Source organism: Pomacea canaliculata, linkage group LG5 (assembly GCF_003073045.1).
Source record: "Pomacea canaliculata isolate SZHN2017 linkage group LG5, ASM307304v1, whole genome shotgun sequence".
Taxonomy (NCBI): Eukaryota; Metazoa; Mollusca; class Gastropoda; order Architaenioglossa; family Ampullariidae; genus Pomacea; species Pomacea canaliculata.
The window spans coordinates 20,095,510-20,115,881 of record NC_037594.1 but is presented as its reverse complement, the minus strand read 5'-3'; the positions used below and the strand labels follow the sequence as shown (position 1 = coordinate 20,115,881).

The 20,372-nt window shown below is 44.9% G+C and overlaps 1 protein-coding gene across 1 annotated transcript in view; it reads left to right on the top strand.

The window, feature by feature from the left end:
• The window catches only part of LOC112564321 (matrix metalloproteinase-21-like), a 32,971-nt gene extending 25,280 nt beyond the window's left edge, over positions 1-7,691 (top strand). Inside the window, 5 exon segments of the mRNA XM_025239043.1 lie at positions 240-533; positions 721-975; positions 1,286-1,410; positions 1,412-1,462; positions 1,861-7,691. Coding sequence (XP_025094828.1) covers positions 240-533; positions 721-975; positions 1,286-1,410; positions 1,412-1,462; positions 1,861-2,148 — 1,013 coding nt within the window. The 3' untranslated portion in view covers positions 2,149-7,691.
• Positions 7,692-20,372: the final 12,681 nt, after the last annotated feature.

Below are 20,372 nucleotides of genomic sequence, written 5' to 3'. Positions count from 1 at the left end.
TCAACAGATACCCTGTGGATAGTCACATCCACAGACAACACGATGTAAGCACGAAATCAAGGGAGATAACTTATCCTGGTCCTAGGTTTTGAAACCCCAAATAAAAACAGTCGAAATTGTCAACATCCGGGTTACTGTCACTGCAACGCGAATACTGATGATCGTGCGTTTGCTGTAGTTGTTATTGTGTTGTTGACATTCAGTGTTGTAATGTCTGTGAACTGTCGTCTTGTCTTCAGGATCACACCAGAACTGCAGACACGACTTTGACGGCAACGGAGGCGAGATCGCTCACTCGCAGCAAGCCGGCAACATGCACTTTGACGACGAGGAGAACTTCAAGTCCATCCGCACCTACACCTCTGAAGGCATCTTCCTGCTGCGCGTGGCGGTGCACGAGATCGGTCACGTGCTGGGGCTGGCGCACACCAACAAGTCGCAGTCCATCATGTACGCCATCTACCGCGGGGCCGAGCTGCAGCCGGACTTCGAGCTGACTCCAGAGGACCGCAAGGACATCCAGAAGATCTACGGTCAGTGGCGCCCCTTATTGTCTTTGATCCTCCCAGCTCTTTCGTGACCCGGAAGCTTAGTTTTATTTGTTTTTGATATGCTTTGTTCAAACTATTTGCTTGAGAAAATGTTAAAATATTGTGTGAGCGTATTTACGAGCGTGTCAGCTCGTTTACTCATCTCCACAATCTGTATTCGTTTTTCAAGGTGTGTGCAAAGGACAGTTTAGTTCAGTCTTCGACTGGGTCCGGAAACGACCGGACAACACGTTTATCTACAACACCTACTTCTTCAGAGAGAACCACTACTGGATGTACGAGAATCACGCAAACCGAACTCGCTACGGTGATCCCTTGTACATAGCCCGTGAATGGAAGGGGGTGCCAGACTCACCTGACGGCTACCTGCACACCTGGTACTACACGGGGACAGACATCGTGGACGAAGCATTTTTCTTCAAAGGTAAGAAACGAACGCGATGCTTTGTGAAGGTTTGGAATGTCAAGATTTGCAGCATTTGTTAGGCCAACATGTTTATAGTTAAGAACTCTTGACAAATATAATAAAATTGATGAAATAAAACTAGAAAAAGGAAAGAAAATCGAAAGTTACAGTTAAAACGATTTCTAATTCTAAAAGAATTTCTCGTACTTGGCAGTGTCTTCTACATTTACTCAACGCTTCTCCGGCCTTGTTCAGTTAAAGATATTTGTAAAGTGTTTGTAGAGGAGTTTACCTTTGTTTAATATTCTTTGTTTTGTATTTTCTGCAGGTGAGCGCTATTTCAAGTACGACAGTGACAATGATATGGTATACGAAGGTTGGCCCCGAAGAATTAAGGACAGTTTTGGACCTAAACCAGGCGAAACTGAAGGAATTCCAGACAACTTGGACACTGGTTTTCTTTGACATGCGCGACAAGAACATCTATTTCTTCAAAGGTGACATGGTAAGCAGTCCTAACTTACTTTGTTAACTGCCTGGCAAACTGTGTTGCTGGACTTCTAGATGTTGGTCAAATTTGTGTTCCTCAGCGAAAATGTTTACATTTTGCTGAAACTGGGTGAGGCATAGTCATAAGAGTGCTGATGTTTTAATATTTGTTGGTGTATTAGCAAATGAAGGTGGTCGAGTTCTTGGTATGAAGCCTGGTCTTCTCAGTTGTCTCCGGAAGAAGTCTTGGAGCACGCATGTTCTCCCTACTTCTTCCTCTGTCTCTTACAATACCTATGCTCTCTGATTCTTAAACTTGTCGAGCGTCTTAAACTTTCACTCAAAGCCAACTAGTAACGGAAATTCGAAGGCAGAGGCGTGACCTGCTGTTTCAAATATTTTTTTTTTTTTTAGGTTTATGTCTATGACCCAAAGGAGCCGGAAGAGACCAGAGGATGCTGTGTGCGCAAGCGCAAGATCACGGAAGAGTTTCCGCCCGCTGGAGGTCACGACCCGTTGCCCGCGAACCTTGACGCCGTGTACTACTCCTACCAGGACAAAATGCAGTATTTCATCAAAGGAGAAAACCTCTGGAGGAATAAGATCTTCGATCCTCGAGACCGGCGAACTGTCAATAGCGTGGAGCTGGTTGGCAAGTGGTATGACCGCTGGATGGATATCTGTGACGTTCAGGCTCACTGATCGAATCCTGGGAAACTTTCTTTTTCTCAGACACAAGTCCTTTTTTTCGCAAGAGTTGTGTCCAAGGGTTTATCAGAGGAAAGCGGACAAGCCAAACGTGCGTTTGGAAAAGAAAAACCCATGTTACTAAACCAGCCCAATTTTTACAATTTTAAAAGAAAGGACAAAGACTCGCCATCGGCCTGCCTAGCGTAGAGAGCGACCTTCTGGTAACCGCAACTATGTTCTTCGGAGGACCTTTTTCTTGTCGTTCTTCGTGGCTTGCGTCCAGGGGGCAGCTTGGGCGGTGTTGAGTATGGTAACCGGGAGATTGCTTCCCGAGGTGCCGGCTGCCAGCTTTCAGTAGTGGCGACTGTACTTGCCGGTCAAGTCAGGTCAGTGCTGGGCATGGCAGGGAGGAGGTGGCTGGCTGTCAGGACCATCCAACCAGACAGCGAGCGATGAAGAGAGTTGTTGTGGTTGGCAAGATGAGCCATGCCCGCTGCTAGCTGATAAGCTTCTAGATTGCTATCGCTGCAACTGATGTGTCGGATGACTATGCAACGGGAAACAGCAAACAGTCGTAAAGGAGAGAGAGGACAAATAAACAAGGATCGACAGAGGCCATGACAACATTCACACGTCTCGCTTTATTCTTCGGAAATCGTCAGAGAACCGCGATCAAAAAAAAAAGAAAAAAAAAACAAAAAAAAAAACACTTCTCTCGATTCCTTTATACAGAAATTATCGGGGCTTTACTGCTAGTGCGAACGGGATTAGCTTTTGCATGGCTGTGGACACAATGAAGGACGCAGCTTCCTAGCGAACGCAGACTCGCAACAAAGGTCCAATGTGGTGTCAGCTGGCTGCACCCCGGCTTCTAACTTTTCACTAAGACTTTTTTTTTTTATTCAGTCACCCCACTCTACTTCCAGTACCAAGCAACCCACATTTAAACGGCGTTTACTGCTTTTTTTTTTTTTTAGGGGTACGCACGCGCACGCGCGCACGCACATACACACACATAAAATATGCGTTGTATAATTTGCTTTGTGTCTCGCACATTTGTTTCCTCATAAAAGTGCTACCAGACTCTTTTATAAAGCAACTTTTTTTAAAGAAGTGACATGTGACCAAACCATCCTTTTTTTTTTTAAAGGAGATGAGCACCATACTTCGTACTTGTGCACATTACCAAGAGACCAGTAGATGGTGATGCTTTTGTACAACTCGTGTAATATGATGTGCTCACACAGAACCCGAGGTAAACAAACATCAAACTGATATTTCTTGACGCCACAGAGCAAAACCTTCCCCATCTCAACCCCCATGACAGTGGTTATCTCCCCCTCCCCCCACTCAACTCCCCTACACCTTTCCCTCCCCTCCCTCCCCCCATGACCCCTGCCCTCGCGAAGGTGAAGATGGGACTGTGGCTGGCGTCAAATGCTTGCCAAGGATTGTTTGCATTGTTCACGGCCTTGGTCGGCTTTTCACATGACGATAACTAGTTTATCTACAGCGACAAGCTGGTCTCCTGTTACAGCATGGCAAAGTAAACAGTGTGTCTTCACCCAGTGAGGGACAAGATGGTGGGCACCGGCTACACTCTACTCAGCAACACAAGTGCACATAAGCACTCTTGCGCAAGAAGTGACAAGAACGGCGCGAAAGACTTGACCACCTGCCGCGCTGGTTCCTTGTGCACCATCTTTGTTTTTGTTTTTTTGTTTGTTTTGGGGTTGTTTTTTTTTTTGGGAGGGGGGATGGGAAGGGTTTGGGGGGGGTTGGCTTGGTTTTCTTGCTGGTTCGAATTATTCGAGAACGATATAATTCAGCAGAAAAGTCGTGTTTTTTTTAAAAATGTTGTACCATGTTGTGTAATCTAGCACATTCCCTCACTGCCCGTGACGCAGTATGCACGCCTTGGCCGGCAAGAGGTCAGATTGTGTCAAGTCTGTGATGTGCGCCTTTCCAGGGATTGGACGCTGGGAGCAAACGGTGCGCGCGCACTGTCGAACCATTGAGCACGACTCACGCACGCGCTCCTCGTGACAACGTGACATGATTTTGGTTGGCGGTTGGGTTGGACCGATCATGAAGACAGTCACGTTGCTTAAAAAAAAATAAAATGAGCGATCCTTATTTATTATTATTTTGAGGGGGAGAGGCGGTGTTGGGGTTGGATGGTTTGGTGCGATTGAAACTGCCGGATTTTTTGTATATATTTATATATACATTTTTTACCTTAATGTCTGCGGCTTCAGATTTGTGGTGGCGCATCTGTCCTTATGTATTATACATTTTTATACAAGATGTTTGTGGAAAAACTGACTACTAGATGTTACGAACCGTGGTGTCAAAAGAGTTTTTTTCTTGTTGTTTAACGTCTGTTATTTCCCTTTGATGTACCTGCTGCATTGAATTTTAAGTACGGTTTTTTTTAGAAATGTCTGTTGTGACTGTCGTTTGTGACTGGTTGTCCAAAAATAAAATTAAAAAAAAAAACAAACAAAGCTGCTTTGTAGCCTACCTCGATACCCATCGTTCTGGATTATCCTGAAGTCACAGACCGGCGCTTTTGTGAAGAAGACCTTGTTATTCCATTTCTGTTGTTATTGCTCATACTGTTGTCTTTACTGGGTATGTCGATGAGCTTGAGTATCAGAAAATTATTATTAGTGATTGAACCAAAGAAGCTGGCCATGAAGAGCTTTGTTTTTTGGTAACGTGAGCGTTTTGTTAGTGGTTTACAGAAATATGCCATTGGTATTGGTGTAGAGAGATTCAATGTTTCATTTCCTGCAAACGTTCCCAAGGAAAACTTTATTCTTTGCTTTGTTGCCCCCTGTCCATCTGTTCTCGTGACAATTTTTTTTGGGGGGGTGGGAGGAGGGGAGTCAGCAAACTGCTTGTGCCTGAATCGTCTGCTTTTGTAGTTTTACTTGCTACACTGCACGGTTGTAGATGTGGTTTCTTTGAATCCACTCGCTGTATATTTCTGAATTCCTCTGTTCTCTCTTTCTATCCCAAATACTTTCCCAGTGTCACGACTGGCCTTCTGGGTGTCTTGTAGTGTGCATACAGCTTCACTGAGGACCGGGTGCTTGGCCATGAGATGGCCTTAGATGCTGACAGCGTGAAGCACCAAAGTCCTCCTCCTCCTCCACCCGGCATTGAAGGACTAAAAGTCCTACTCTTTGCTTGTCTCGCACGTTCCATGAGGTCAAAGGGGATTTAGTCCTGCTCTGTCCAGCTGCCTGTTCGCTCGCAGCTTTTTTTCAAACTGCTGCTTTTCAGTTACAAACATCTCGACTCTACTTCCTGATTTCGCACACTTCAACCTTAACAACAGATAGCAGGAATGTCGCTTTTTTTTCACACTCTAACCACCAGTGTTTTTGAAATAGGGCATTTTATTATTTTTATACATCGTTTTTCCATCATGTCGCTTAGACAATTTCCTTCGTTCTGTCTTTAGAGTTAAAGTGATCCGATTGCCTTTTGAGTGAAAAAAACATTTTGAAGATGAAGTTGGAATAGTTAACATCTCGACAAACTTCAGTGGAGGTTATGTACCAGTCTATTCACGTTTAACGTGTAAGGATGACCTGTCTAAGGCAGAATCCGAGGGAGGTATCAGCGAGGGCATAATCGGAAGATAAACGGAACTTGTAAATAAGAGCTACAACCAGAGTTGTCTACGTCAGTCCCATGAACTTGTTTCTTCAACAGGAATCACTACATCTACCCTTGACCACCGCCACCCCTTCCTCATGTCTTCATGTCAACACAGACGATGCTACAGCCTCGTTTCAAACACAGGCAACAGTGACGTCATTATATGTCGAGCCACATCCTGCTCATTATTTATACTTCGAAAAAAAAAAACATGTTACAGTTTGAAATGTTTTATATCTGAGTTTGAGGATTTGGACTATTTTATTACATTCAGAAAAAAGCGTGTGTACATTTTGCGATGTGATATTTATTACGAATTATCAACTTTATTCACACCCCTGTTTCCTTTCATTTTATTTCCTTTCCACCTTTTTTTCTCGTGTCACGTGATATCAGCCTTATCTGTGTGACTGTTGCATTTTCTATTTCTTCAGACCTGTTACAGTTCACTGTTAAGAAGTTTCATATTCGCTGGTTTTTTGTGGTTTTTTTTTTCAAATAACGAAACGCTAGTTCCGTAGTGTTGAAACTTTTTTTTTTTTAGCTCCTTAGCCTCGTAGTCCTGAAGTGTTTGCAGGCTGTACATGGTAAGGCTGTGGAGGTTTATAGGACTATGGGATGTTCGGAGTTGAGAGAGTGGTCGGTCCTTGAGACTCACGGATGTTCATATCTATCAATGATTTATCCAGTTCAGAAGTCCAGTCCACTATTTTAGTTACAGCCAGATAAGTATGCAGATCGATTCTCTGTCAACAGTCTTTGGTGATGTATGCTACTCGATTTTCTCTCCCTTTCTCGTCCCTTTTCTTGCACCCACCTCCGTGCATCAACATACGCACTCGTAACAGCCACCCTACCGAGCAATTAATTAAAATGTTTCGCTGCTGAGCTCAAGACAGGAAACAGAATCATTTTCCAGGTACACGGCAACACATATATGTGATTTCATTTTAAGTACAGCCATTAATTCTGTAAATTCCACAGCTAACCTCGTGGCCAGTTCCACGATATTTTTAGGCAAGCTCCTAAAAATCGGTTGAATCCGTTATAAATGGATTTGGCTCATGGAATTACACCAAAAATTTACAAGACAAACTTTATGGGCGAATGTTGGACTATTGCTCCACACTTATGCGCACAAAAACAAAAACAAAAGCCGTCCAACCAGCAGATCCACGTTTTCTGCAATTTTACCAAAGTTGGGGGTCAGAGGTTGAAGACAGCACAAGAGATGAACTTCTGGATGATCCCATGCGATTCCTCCGATTTCGACAACAAATTCTAATCATGACTTTATCTTATTGGGAAAAAATATTTACAGAACAGAATTTCAAAGGTCACTGACCCTGTTTTGACTTTTATATTTGCATTTAACATCGGTTTGTCAGATACTGAAGGCTAACGATCATTTCTTGGTGTGTGAGACATATAACTTCTTTCCAAATATAACCGAAAAGGGAAGTTAAAGTGGATCTTGAAATCTAGTGTTGGTCTGAAATTTTCCTTTAGAGTATTCTAAAATGTCCCGGAAGTACTTAACTGTAAAGATGTTTGCTAGGGGAGATCAGTCTGTTGTAAGATAGACAACAAAAATGCCGTTATGTACATTGAAGTTTCTCCACCAAGTGTTTTTGTTTTTGTTTTTTAATGTTTGTCGACGATGTCCTAGCCCAGCGTACATGTGAACAAAGCATCCTGTTTTAATTATATCATTTTAGCTGTGTATTTATAAAGCTGTTGATTACAGTTGGTGAGTGTTCATGTCCAGTGCATCTTTAAGTTTAATGCCTCTGGCTTGTCTTGTCTCTAGTCTTCTTCCCCAGCCCAGAATATTCATGTCGTTCATACAAAAGCGAAATAAATGTTCAGTCTTAGCTTTTCAATGACCGTCCTTCTTTTTTTAACATGACAAGAGTGTGTATGTGTGTGTGTGTGTGCGTGCAGACTTGGTATGGGTGGGTATGTTATTCCACGACGATGAAAGCTTACCTATACGAGAGATAAGACATCGGGAGGTCCTCTAAAAGGACTAAAAGCTAAATACATCAAAGTCAGGCAACAATGGTGGACAGGACAGGACAGATGAAGACTATTGTATGAGAATTTAGTACATATCTGAAAAGCTAATTAAATAGGGTTAGATGACTTTACAGTGATTGTCTATTGAAGTCATGAGAAAACACAGAAGACAGGTCAATGAAAGTGAAGGTAAATCTTTCAAGTTTCATTTTTATTTTTCGAGAATTCAAATCAGTTTGGTGACAGCAAAGACAATGGAATAAGATTCGAATACTGCAGTTGTGAACATTTCACACACATTTTTAATACATCCCACACATACAAGCGTTCGCCCTCCCGTCCGTCCCCTTCCCCTCCACACACACACACGTGCGCACTTAGGTTGTTGTGTAGTACCAGAATAGCCGCACATTGATAACCCAGACCTCGTGACAAACGGAATCGTTGAGGCAATCACTCCATGTATCGCCACTTTACGGTGGGACTAAGTCAAGTAGGCAAAGACCCGACGAACAAACCTTTTTTTTTTTTTTCTTGGTGCGGGGAAGAGTCAAGTGCTGCTCGCTTAGTTAAGCACAAAATCGAAAATATTACCAGCTCCTTTTTTCCTAGCGGTCAAGAGGCTGTTGAACCGTAACAGCAAATGTTCAGAAGGGTATGTACGTACTGGTGGGCACTTCAGAGGAATGGTCTCCTCAAAAGCAGCGAAATGTCAAGAAGCCGCACTCTACATCTGGGAAATATGGCAGCTTCGTCAAGTGAAACTTTTGAAAAAGAAGAAAAAAAAACTCGTTCTACTGATAGTTATCTAACTGTTATTTAGCCAAGATGTGAATTTCTTTTTATTCTTTCCTTTCTTTATTCTTATCTACTCATTCGATCGCGCAAGAAAACACACACACATAGCGAGAAGTAAAACAAACAAAAAATACATAAATAAAAGCGACCTACACACAATGAATATGAATGTTACTGGAAAACGAGGTGACTGCACTTCTGTGGAGACGTGGCGCCCTCGCTAGCTCCACTTCATTATTGTCTCCACCGAACATGCATGGCGCAGACACGACAGGGTTAAAGCCAGATGTGTGGAAGGTCACGTCGCGGTCTGAACCCAGGCGCTTCGCCGTGTGAGTGGAAACTATTTCTAACAGCAGCCCCCGTCGCCCCGGTTGCCCTCTGACCTTCTCCTTTCTCATAGCCGTAGGTCTCTTTCTCCCACAATGCATGTTTGTGCGTTTGTGTGTACGTATGATTCTTTGTTCGTTTGTCCAGAACACACGAGGAGGACTGCGTGTCTGGCCGCTAGCTGGTGTGTTCGTGTGTCTGGCTGTCTGGGTACCGGAATGATGTAGCCTATAGGACTGTACAGCTCATCCTGGAGCACATCTACTCGTTGTGCTGGCACGCACTCGACACACATTATAAATCACCGAGACGTGTACAGGTCAGTTTGCTCAGTGGTTCCTGCTTGTTCAGGTCCCCTGGACCGCGAGGTGTATGGAACTGGAACTAGAAGGTGGAACTGGTGATCTCGCAATGATCATGTACAAGGGTGACGTGTTACACTTACACATCGTTAATAGTTATTATTAAACACGGGTTGTCTGCCTTGTATTATTTCTCCTATCGCCTTTCCATACATAAAATGCCGGTCCATTCAGAACTGTTTGTCATTACTTTTAAATAACTAACGAAGGTGAAGGTAGACCCTCGTTTAGGCGTTGTGACCTTAAGTGGCAGTGGTTCACCGTGTCTACAGAACGCCATGAGTGACCCTCTCTTTCACAGTCATTAAAAAAAAAAAAGTTGGTCAGAGAGTTTCCTCCCTTTTCCCCAGATTCGAGTGCCAGCCCTCGGCTCCCACAAACCGCCTTCCTTAGTTCTTTATCTTACTTTTATGCCGGAAGTTCTGATCTTTCCAAGTCACTCCTGTTCTCAAAAATTCTTTATTTTTTTTCAATAAATTTCTTTCTTTATTTCTTGTCTTACCTTTATATTGAAAAGATATCGCTAAAAAAAAAATATTTTTCTCATAGAAAACAAAAGATAGCTTTGGAGACTATAATGTCTGGAGTTTCTTTCCATTGACCAAAGTTTTTTTCTTCTTTCTTTTGAGATACCTACATGACACAAGTAGGCATCAATCGACGGAAAGAATTTCTGACTGAAGATTAAGTTGAGTCGCAGTCTTTAGTTCACCTTTCAGATGTGGTCGTTCATATCAACACACGAGCAGCCTAGCACCTCAATAGAATCATGTGTGAACAGACAGTTCAGACCGACAGGTCCTCCGCTCTCTCCCACCTCTCCTCACCTTCCTCTCCTCAAGCCTGCGACAGGAAGCCAGACATAAGGATGTGACGTCACTGGTCAAAGGCCGCCATTGAGGTCGAGCGCTCAGGCTGTCACGCAAATGGAAATGTATTTTGGGCAAGGCGAGATAACTGTTGTCAGATCACCATTACATCCATGCACTCGCACCGCTACATAAATAGCGTCTCCAAAAATACACAGTTCGTCTTGTTAGCATCTGTTACAGTATCCCTCAGGGGCAGACAATCGTCAGCTAGGGGGCAGTGTTGTCGGTGGGCAGCAAGCTTGTGACAGGTGATTAGCGCAAGCTGTCGAATTGTCTGCCCTTGGAGTCCCGGCGACCTTTTCCGGCTCAGTCATCTGCGAGCATCCATGTCGGACAATTCCAATACGACACCAGGACTCGGTTGCGTTGTTTTCATACATTACAGTAGTCATAAGTCCAGGAGGGTGAGAGGTACCCCGAGCATGCGCATTCTGTAGGGAGAAGGTGATTATTACAACATCGTGAAGACTAAGTGCTACGTTGGGTGTTGACATGTGAGGACTACATCGTTGTCAATAAAATTTGTTTATCAAATGTCGTATTTATATGAACGACAATAATGCAAATTTTAATTTCGGGAAAATATTCATAAACAATATCTCTGTATACCACGTGGTCGCGAGTTCTTGGAGTTGAACTCCGAGGGATCAGTCCATGACCTTCATCGTCTATGCCATGCTCTGACCTGACCTGAGTTAATCCCACGAGAAGCATGTCCCCCATCGACCCCTCTTTTGCCCTCCCTGTCGTCTGCCCACTGTGTCTGCCATGCATGCGGATTGTCGGATTAGTCCTGTTAGCAAGATAGATAACTCCGTACATGGAAAACGCTGGAACTACGCAAAAAGGAAGACACGAAGGTTCGTTACGAGCTTTGGAACATTCTCGGCAAGAGTCCGTAACATGGAGGAAATCTCATGTCCCCGCCGTTCGTCGTGTCCCGAGGGTTTGTGAGCCGACTGGTCACTTCAGGTCAGGGGCCAGCTTCGGGAGGGGAGGAGACTCGGGGGAGGAGGTGTGAGAGAGAGAGACGGGGAGACGGGGGTGCTGAGTCACTTGTCAAGCAAGCTGCTCTGTATGCACGACGGCCTGTCCTGTGGTAGATTATTCACGCAGTCGTGCGTTCCACTTCCGGGTCGATGCCCTCCGCCAAATGATACTCATTTACGACAGCTCTGGCAATAATAATGATGATCGTGCACGCCATGCAGCTTATGTAAGAAGCTAAATTAGGAAAGTTTGCTGCGGGAAAACCTACCAGACAGTGGGAAACAGTCGTGACGTGGTCCTCGTTTTTCCTCCTTCCCGCCTTCTTTTCAATCATTCTGCTCTTGTTTTTTCCCCACCTCCACCTTTTTTTTTTTCCTCTTTTCACATTTACAATTGTAATTCTCTCCTCCCCTCTGGGGATGATCGCTGGATGGGTCAGCTTTGCCATGCTCTTTCTTTGCCTGGACCCACTCCTACGATTTCTTCCGTTGATCAGTTGTTTGTGGTGTCGTTGCATATTTAAAAAAAAAAATCCTACATTAATCTTCTTGTGTAATAAATGTCCAGGCTACAAAATACGCCACCTAGCGTATCCGGCGACTTGCCAGACTGGTACTGAATGGAGCATGGTGAACTGAAGCTATCAATTGAGATTAAAGACCAGCCTTCCCTGTGCTTTAAGATTGCCAGGGCTCGGTTTATCAATCACACTTGTCGTCTTACGCAGTTGAGGTACACTACAAGGGATGAATCATCTGTTTGACTCTCTCTCCCCCTCCTTCTCTCTCTCTCACACACACGCACACACGCCCACGCTGTGGGAAAGAAAAAGATCGCAAATGAGTGTTAACTCCCACCTCCTGTCTGTTTGCCCGCCGCACTCTTGTTCTCACCTGCTCTTTCTTGCTCTTCAATCTTTTGAGTCCATTAAAAAATAAAAAGTGACGTACCTGCCCGTTCTCGGACGTGCGTGTGTGCGTGCTTCTCAAGGGTGTGTGCCTGCGTTTGCTCACGTGCATGGTGACGCACGAGATATGTTGTCAATGACTCAAATCTCTGACCTCTCGCGCCGCCAAGAGTAAGGTCAGTCCGTTACAGGTGCGTATCGCTCCAACAGGTTCTTCTGCTTTTGTGCGTCTCGTGCAGTGACGCCACTTTGCATAACGTGTATTCTAGGCACAGGTGACTCATCGCAGACTTTTCACTTCGTCTACTTGTTATCTGAAGGCTGCACACTGCACAACTGTGTAAAAAGCACAATGAACCGTCTTGCACCTCCTCGATTGTTGCGGAAACTTTCTGCTTCGCAAAGGTCAAGCGAGTAAACTTTCCCCCCACCTTGGTTTGTAAACACAAACCTGTCTGATTGTATACATGTAAAGTGCAATTGTTTCTGCTGCAATCATAAAGACTTTTTGTTTTGTTCATGAAAAAGAATTTTTCAGTTTGTAAGATGTTCGAATCCCCTCATAACTCAGTTTTATATGTTTCTACCTTTTCTTCACAGAACTCGGTATGCCCCTCACATCAACTTTCTTATTATACACGCTGTACACGAACTCGAAGAAGAGCAGTATGTCCTTAAAGTAGAGCCTTGCACTCCAAAAATAAAACTAAAAAAAACAAACAAAAAAAAAAAAAACAAAAAAAAAAAAAAAACAAAAACAAAAACAAACAAAAAAAACAACAAAAAAATCCACAAAATACAAGCAAACAAACACGTACATCATACAAAAGATTCTGTGTAAAAGGTCGTTTAAAAAAAAAAATCCATCCGCCAGGAGAAGAGGCAGGAGTGGGGCGAGGAGCGGACGGTCATTCACGACTTCCCTTCACCGTCTCACTTTTGTCAACTGCCGCCCACACTTCCGGTGGCGAGCCCGGGCATGTGCAGACAGGGGCGGAACTTGTCCGTTGCCAGACGTTGTCATAACGGCTTGATTGGTCGGCTTCTGTTTTCGCTTCCGATAGCTCTGCTTGTTACAAAACATAACAGCAAGCTGACTTTCTGCTCTCTCTCTTTTTTTTTTTTTTTTTAACGGATTTCGGTTTCCGGCAAATTTGGAATGATCGCTCTTGGCGCTTGGCGCGACGCAACAAAGCCGTTGAACGGCCGTCAGCTGCACGAGAGGCAGACGATGAATCTGGGACCGACTGACTGACTGACCATGGCTAGACGGGCGTGGGTGTGGAGCTGAGGTATAAGTGTCCGGCAGGAAGCAGATATTATCCCTATATCTGGAAGGGATACCCACTCTTCACGATCGCTCTGATTCCCTGTGGGTAAGTCTAAACCAAAACCAAACTGAAAATGAGAAGTGTGTGATGGGGGAAGGGAGTGGGGAGGTAGCCTGCATTTGTGTGGGCGGTGGCAAAGGACTAGGGTCACGGGAAAGCACGGAAGACAGAAATTACTGGAAAATGGCGCAGGCGAAAGCCTAGTGACCCCCACAAAAGAATTGGCCGACAACTGTGGCCAAAGAACACGTTTGCTTTGTCCAAATAACAAAAGCTGGTCCCTAATAGGGGTGACCAATATCGGCACAGCGGGGTGGGGGGATGAACGGGTGGAATGCCTTGTGGTAGTGGTGGGGATGAGGGGATTAGGTTATGGAGTAGAACAGGAAGGGTCTAATTCGTTCACAGCCAATATACTCGTTTTTCCTTTCTCTGTTGCAGCCATTACTGGATTCAGCGAGAAGTAAAAGTAGGTAGATGACTACCTTTCGCCAGATAGACTGCTAATTCTAGCATGTCAGATGCGAGTCTCCCAAAGCCAGGAAGAGGAAGTCAACGCCCGATACAGGTAATTTGGAGCGTGGGCGTTGGGGTCTGTCTGCTGGTCTGTCTGGGAGGACGAGGTCGCGGACGAGGGAGGCCACTTGGTCCACACCTGTCTGTTTTCTCTTGTGTCCCACGATGAAGAAATTATTAAGCCTCTCAGGTAAAATTACAATCGGTATCATCTTTATCTCCCTTGTATGCTTCGGTTGGCTAGCTTTTCTCCTTAGTTGCGAGCTATATAAATACTTATTTTGTTTCTTCTACTCATCGAGCCTATCGTTTGCCGTTAATAAACTTCTCAGGTACATTGCACAGACACACCTCTCAGTAAAGATCTGTGTCTACATCTTCCCAGGCGTTAAATGGCGTCCGGTTCAAAGCTGGGAATACCCGTGATACTGAAACTAAAGTTCGGTAAATTTTTTTGGCATCAGAAATACAAAACTGTTACTCGCTGTACTTGAAACCAATCACACACAAAGAATACCCAGACAGCTAGAGAAATATTTAATACCTCGATGAATACGCCTCATGAAGAAAAAGAATGCGAATACCTTATAACAGACCTTTAGAAGAGAAGGAAATGTGAATAATGAACTCAATCCTCAAACACGGTAAACCCTTTTGTATTTGTTATACCGACTTTCATGTCATGTATTATGTACGTGGGCGAACTTATAAATGCACTAATCAGTAAAAGTTTCTCTTAAACTTTTTCGAACGATATTTTCTGTGATATATGTGTTGATATTTGATTAATGACGGTTTATTTACGCCAACAACATTTCACGAGAGATTTTGCTGTTTTATGTTCATTTTCGTGTTTCTTATGAGTGCAGATGAAGACGGTAGGAGCATCACTGCCTGTGTATCATCCGGTGCACTTGCATTCCCTCCGCTACAAAAAAAAGGGGCAGTAACGCCGCCAAATTTTACACCCTGTCTGCGCATGTCCAGGAGCACGCATGCGCGCCGTGAGATGACGCTCGGCTGTGGGGTGATGGTCATGAGCCCTCGGAGATGACATCGGCAGGTCAATCCTTCTGACCTTCGTCGTCTACGCCATGCTCTGACCCGACCTGGGTCCCTCCCACGCGAAAACATGTTCCCAACCCCCCTAACCCTAACCCTAACCCCCACCCTGGCTCCCTGTCGTCTGCCGGCTCATCTCTAACAACCTGCGTCTGCCTCGCATGCGGACTGTGGGATCAGCTAACACCAGAGCCCTCCCTCCCCCCTGTCCAACAACCCCTCCCACACACACACAGACTACCCATCCCCATCGTCAACGACCCATCAGCAATGACCGTCTCTCCTCCACCATCAAAGCAAACCCCAGCTGTGCTCCGCTTATTAATGCCTTGTTCTCAGCCATCCCGCCTCAAGAAACTGCTAAGTCGCTGACCTTTGACCCCCATGATGCACTCCGAATGGTCGGGCTTCTTTGGGGATGCATGGGAGGATTCTCGTCACATCCCATAATAACTGCGACAACAGAGGCTGAGGACCCCATCCCATCCACCCCACTTCCCACTGTAGGCGGTTTTGCGTCTTTGTTTTTCGCTCTCTCATTCCATTGACATGAACCTCGCAGTTAAAAAAGAAATCTTAGGTGGGCGTGCGCACGAGTGCATGACTGTTAGCGTGCTCTGTGAATGGTTATAACAATAATGTGCACTATATAATTATTATTATAGCAACATAATACAAACAGTGTGGAAAATGTTTTGTCCGATGGCACGAGAGAACAGTACCGTGATTCATTGATGATCATCGAATAGACATCCTCCTACCCCCATATTCTGATTCGGGTTGAGTCACAGGTTGTCGATCCCCGCCAGCCTCTAAATCAGAAGAAAAACTATAAATCCTGTGTTCACACACAAACACCGAGTTTCTTTTGAGCAAACTGTCGTTTTGAGAGCATGTTAGCTGCTGTTTGAACTGAAATGCTTTCTGTCCGGCCATCCAACAGGCATCCTGTAGATTACACACCAGTCTTTCCCCAGAATTCTAAGGATATGAGCTCCTCGGCAACAAAGAAAGACAGTTTTCTTTCTCGAATATCTTCATTCTTGTTAATAACCTCCCCCACTCAAAAAAAAAAAAAAAAAAAAAAAACAAAAAATGATGCGCCAAAGCATTGGGTCTTGCTGCTGGGTGGGATGGATTGATAGGCTGGTCTCGGGTGGTTTCGTCGTTTCACACCCTGGCATATCCATTCTTCCTTCTGATATTCGCTGTTAATATGCTTGAACAAAAATATCTTTTACTGATGTGTGATAAATGCTGAAATACCTTCGCTACAATCAGATGAAACATTAGCATGCAGCATCAGTGATAATGTTAACGATGATTGTGTTGATGGTTAACGGCAGCTTCTTCTACGACCGTTCGATGAAACCTTTGTCAGACGATCTGTTCGCTTGCCGTTGAAGACTGGATGACCTTTCCTTCTTTGTCCCCTCATCCCTGAATAATTTCTATGTTTAGGACTGGCACCGCGTAGTTTTCTCTCGCCAACATCCACCCACGTCTGTATAATAAAAGGGAAAATAAGCAGTCGGGGGTTTGGGGAGCCCGTCGCACGCCAGATCTACAACAGTTATCGCCACTTACCGGAAGAGACATGTCGCCGCTTGAAATAGCTTGCGACGCCTCAAGGGTTCCGGGCAGCGACGGGTAAGGTCGACCACTGTGGTCACAGTTCCTTCTTTTCTCTTTCTATTTTTTCTTTCTTTTTTTTTTAAACAGACGCCCACCACTTTCCATTGGTGCGTGGGCTGAGTGAACCTACCCACGGGACAAATGTCGAGTGAGGTCAGTCTGCGGTGGCGAGTTGTTTAGCGCGGGTTTGCGTGTTGGCGCTGTGTAAAACACCCCTAAACGTCCTCTTTAATCGCACGATAAACCGCGTCGCCGTTAACCACTTACCCTCAACCCTACCACCACCCACACCTCTCACCGTCACGCCGACAGGGGCGGGTTGCCGACACAGGAAGACCGTTGCGAATGTCACAAAACCCCCGACCCCGTTAACTCCCCTCGTTCCAACAAACCCTCGGCACTACTTCCTGCGAAAGTAAAAATACCGCATTTTTCGTTTTCTCTCCCATCCTCTCTCACTCCATACTCAGACTTCTATGATTTCTATCTGTGCGCTCACTCCTTTTTTCCTCCCTCCCGGCGTTCCCAGGCCGACCATGTCGTTTGTCGCGTTTGCGTCTGGCCATCTTCCGTGGCCGCCACTAGGAGGCGCACGCGCACAAATGTCATTGTGTCAAAGGTCAGGCAACACCCACCTGCGTTAAGTTCACACCATGTTTAGTCCCCCCACATACACACTTCCCGCCTCCGAGACTCGCAAACGCATCAGGTAGCATGACCGCCATCGCTCCTGTCCAGACCCAGGAACCCCCATTGGCTGTCCAGGAAGATTTTGTGTCGGCGGATGGCGGCGAAGCTTTGGGAAAGAAGTTGACACCCACGTGACACGAGCTCAGCACCTTCAACCCATTAAATCAAATGTGAGCTAAAAGGGGAGACGCACAACCCCCGTGCAAGGTACACACACTCCAACGCACGTACAGTCGGAAGAAAGGAGGTGGCTGGATAGGGGTAGGGAGATAAGAGGAAAGTATAAGACTGGGTCTAGGACTGGGAGAGAAGGAGCGAAGGATGGTCAGCTGATTATTGAATCTGTCTACTGCCCTGTTCTGCCTTCCTGATATGTCGTTTGGATGAGTTGCGAATAACAAACGTTGACAGAACGTGAGACTCAACCGACGCCCACCCTCACGCGTCTGTCGCACAGGTACCGGGTGCTAAACCGCGTTAGAAACGGGTGGGGAACTGTTATAATGTCGGTATTTGAGGTTCATCAGACCAAAATTACTCTTGCAGCCTGTCAGACTAGTTCTTGACCAGAGATGTCTTACCAAACCAGGTGCGGCTTGTTGCTGGTGCAGATGATAAAAGAAAATAGAACGAGCTGGATGACCAATGTCCCGCTTCTTTGTTTATTTGTAATGTTACCTATTTATGTCTTTGTTTATTTGTTACGTTACCTATTTATGTCTTTGTTTATTTGTTATGTTACCTATTTATGTCTTTGTTTATTTATTGTGTTACCTATTTATGCCACTATAATGACCTGTCCTCATTGGTACTCCAGAGGACTGTCGAGCTCATGGACTGGGCCAATATCACTGGTGTTCTCATCCGTTGCCACGCACGAGGCGGATACCTGATCAAATATCTTTACGCAGACAGGTGTTAAACTTTACACACCTGGATGGCCAAAAGCACTGGTTGAACCTTATCTCTAATGGTTTAACTCCTCTCTATCTTTGCTTTAACTGGCCTGCATCCCAGTTGCTCACATAGACTATAAAAGATATATATACACAAACTTTCCAAAACGACACCTGCAAAACTGAAAGAGATCAATTTAATGTGACATTAAATTTTCGATAACAAAGTAACTTGTAAACAGGTAATGACAACAGTGTCTGTCTGTATCTTTCTCTCTCGATTTGTTTCTCAGGGAGAGACAGAGCACCTTTCTCCAGGAAGTTCCTGGAAATGGATAGAAAGGGAACGGAACTCTTTTTTTTGGAAAAAAAAACTTCAAAGAGAAACTGTTGACAGTTAAGGCTAGTTCGTCACAAATTCATTTTGGTGTTTCCTGACTGAGTAAAATTGACAAAGAGTCTATATAAGGAGCCAGTAAAGTAAGGGAGCCAGCATGACCCAAGCGGGTCACGACCAGGTCATCTGTCTACACATCAGCATTTGTAAAGAATGGATGAAAAAAAGTCTAAATATTTCAATCATCAACCCCACTCCACCTGAGAACCATCGTCTGTCAACCGCTGGTGAACAGCTGGCAGTCACCGGGAGCATCCCAGGTTTGTATGTGAGGGTTGAGAACGACCGACCTCACTAGCAGGTTGACAGACTGCGCACATTTCTTGGTCACCAGTCTTAAGGTTAGTGGTTGAAGCCATCTGATACATCCTCACACTCACTCCCTTTCCTCTCACCCCACCCCCTACCTCCTCGTCCTCCTCCCCCATCACCACCAAAGATAAAAATACGGCATTTCTTCGGAGTGCATCATGCTGCAGTCGCCGTTCTTGTCCCACCCCGGAACAATTCTACTTCTTTTAAACGGTGCGCTGTAAGGAGCAGGAAGGAAGCACTGACAGCAATTTCTTAAAGTACAATCAGCCGACCGAGTCCTACAACTTGGGTCAACCTATCAGGTTTCAAGTCTTCTTGCTCCTGTTGCTCTCTGAGCCTTCCGCTCCCTGAACGGGGTGGGGTGGTGGGGTAAGAGGATGAAGGGCTAGACTCCTGTCGAAAACTTTCTGCCATCTCATTGCACACGTAGACTTTCACTTGACTGCCCATTCACAAATATTTTTATCTTCGTGCGGGATCGTTGCTAAAAATAACTCCCGACACCGGAAGTAGTTAAATATGTGCATGTGTGTGTGTGTTTACGCCGAGGGTTGGTGGTGACCAGCGTCCGCTCCTCTCGCCAAAGCTAAGACGTGATTGGCTACTTCTATTTTATGACATCGGAAAGGGAGGCACTTGTCTGAACAAGGGCGGGGTCCTTCTGGCTTCCTCCGCCAGCACGTGGTGAGGCTGCGATAGCTGCAGTACGAGGTTACTAGTGAGTGTGTCAACAGTGACATACAAAGCAAGTGGTCATTCACAGGGCTGACCGGCTGCAGCAACATTTCCCCGTTCAATTTTTGAGAAAATTTACAAAATACACATGAAAATGGATTTTGTTTTTAACCAAAATCAAAAGTCATTTAATCAGTCAAAGTATGGCTGTTGGCCGCTGTGTTGAATATTATTCCACTCGTCTGAAGATGACCAAACAAACAAACAAACAAACAAACAAACAAACAAACAAACAACCCCACAAGAATTATAAAAACAGCTAATTGTAAGCAGTCGCCTTGTAATTTTGTGTGTGATTTTTTTTTCTCTATGGATGACATGCTGAAGCCGAAAAAACATCAGCGAATGTCTGATGTTCTTGCACTCAACGCTGTTGTCACAAACGTTTTGAAATCACATGCTGCCACCTTCACAGAGCAGACATTTATGACTGTATTACAATTAAATAAATCCCAAACTAAAAGTTACTGTAATAATACCACTAAAATAAATACCACTCATACATGCACACCCACAAGTATCTCACTCTCACACACACGCGCGCGCGCGCGCAGTCGAGAAGGTCCATCAATTAGTTCTTCCTGTGCCCTCGGAATTCGGTTTGTCTTTTTGTGAGCAGCACTCACCGCCTGGTACCAGCAGCTTTCTTTGCCGTTAGCTTCCTCGTTATTCTAACTCTTTTTTTATATTTCCTGTCATACTTGCTTGC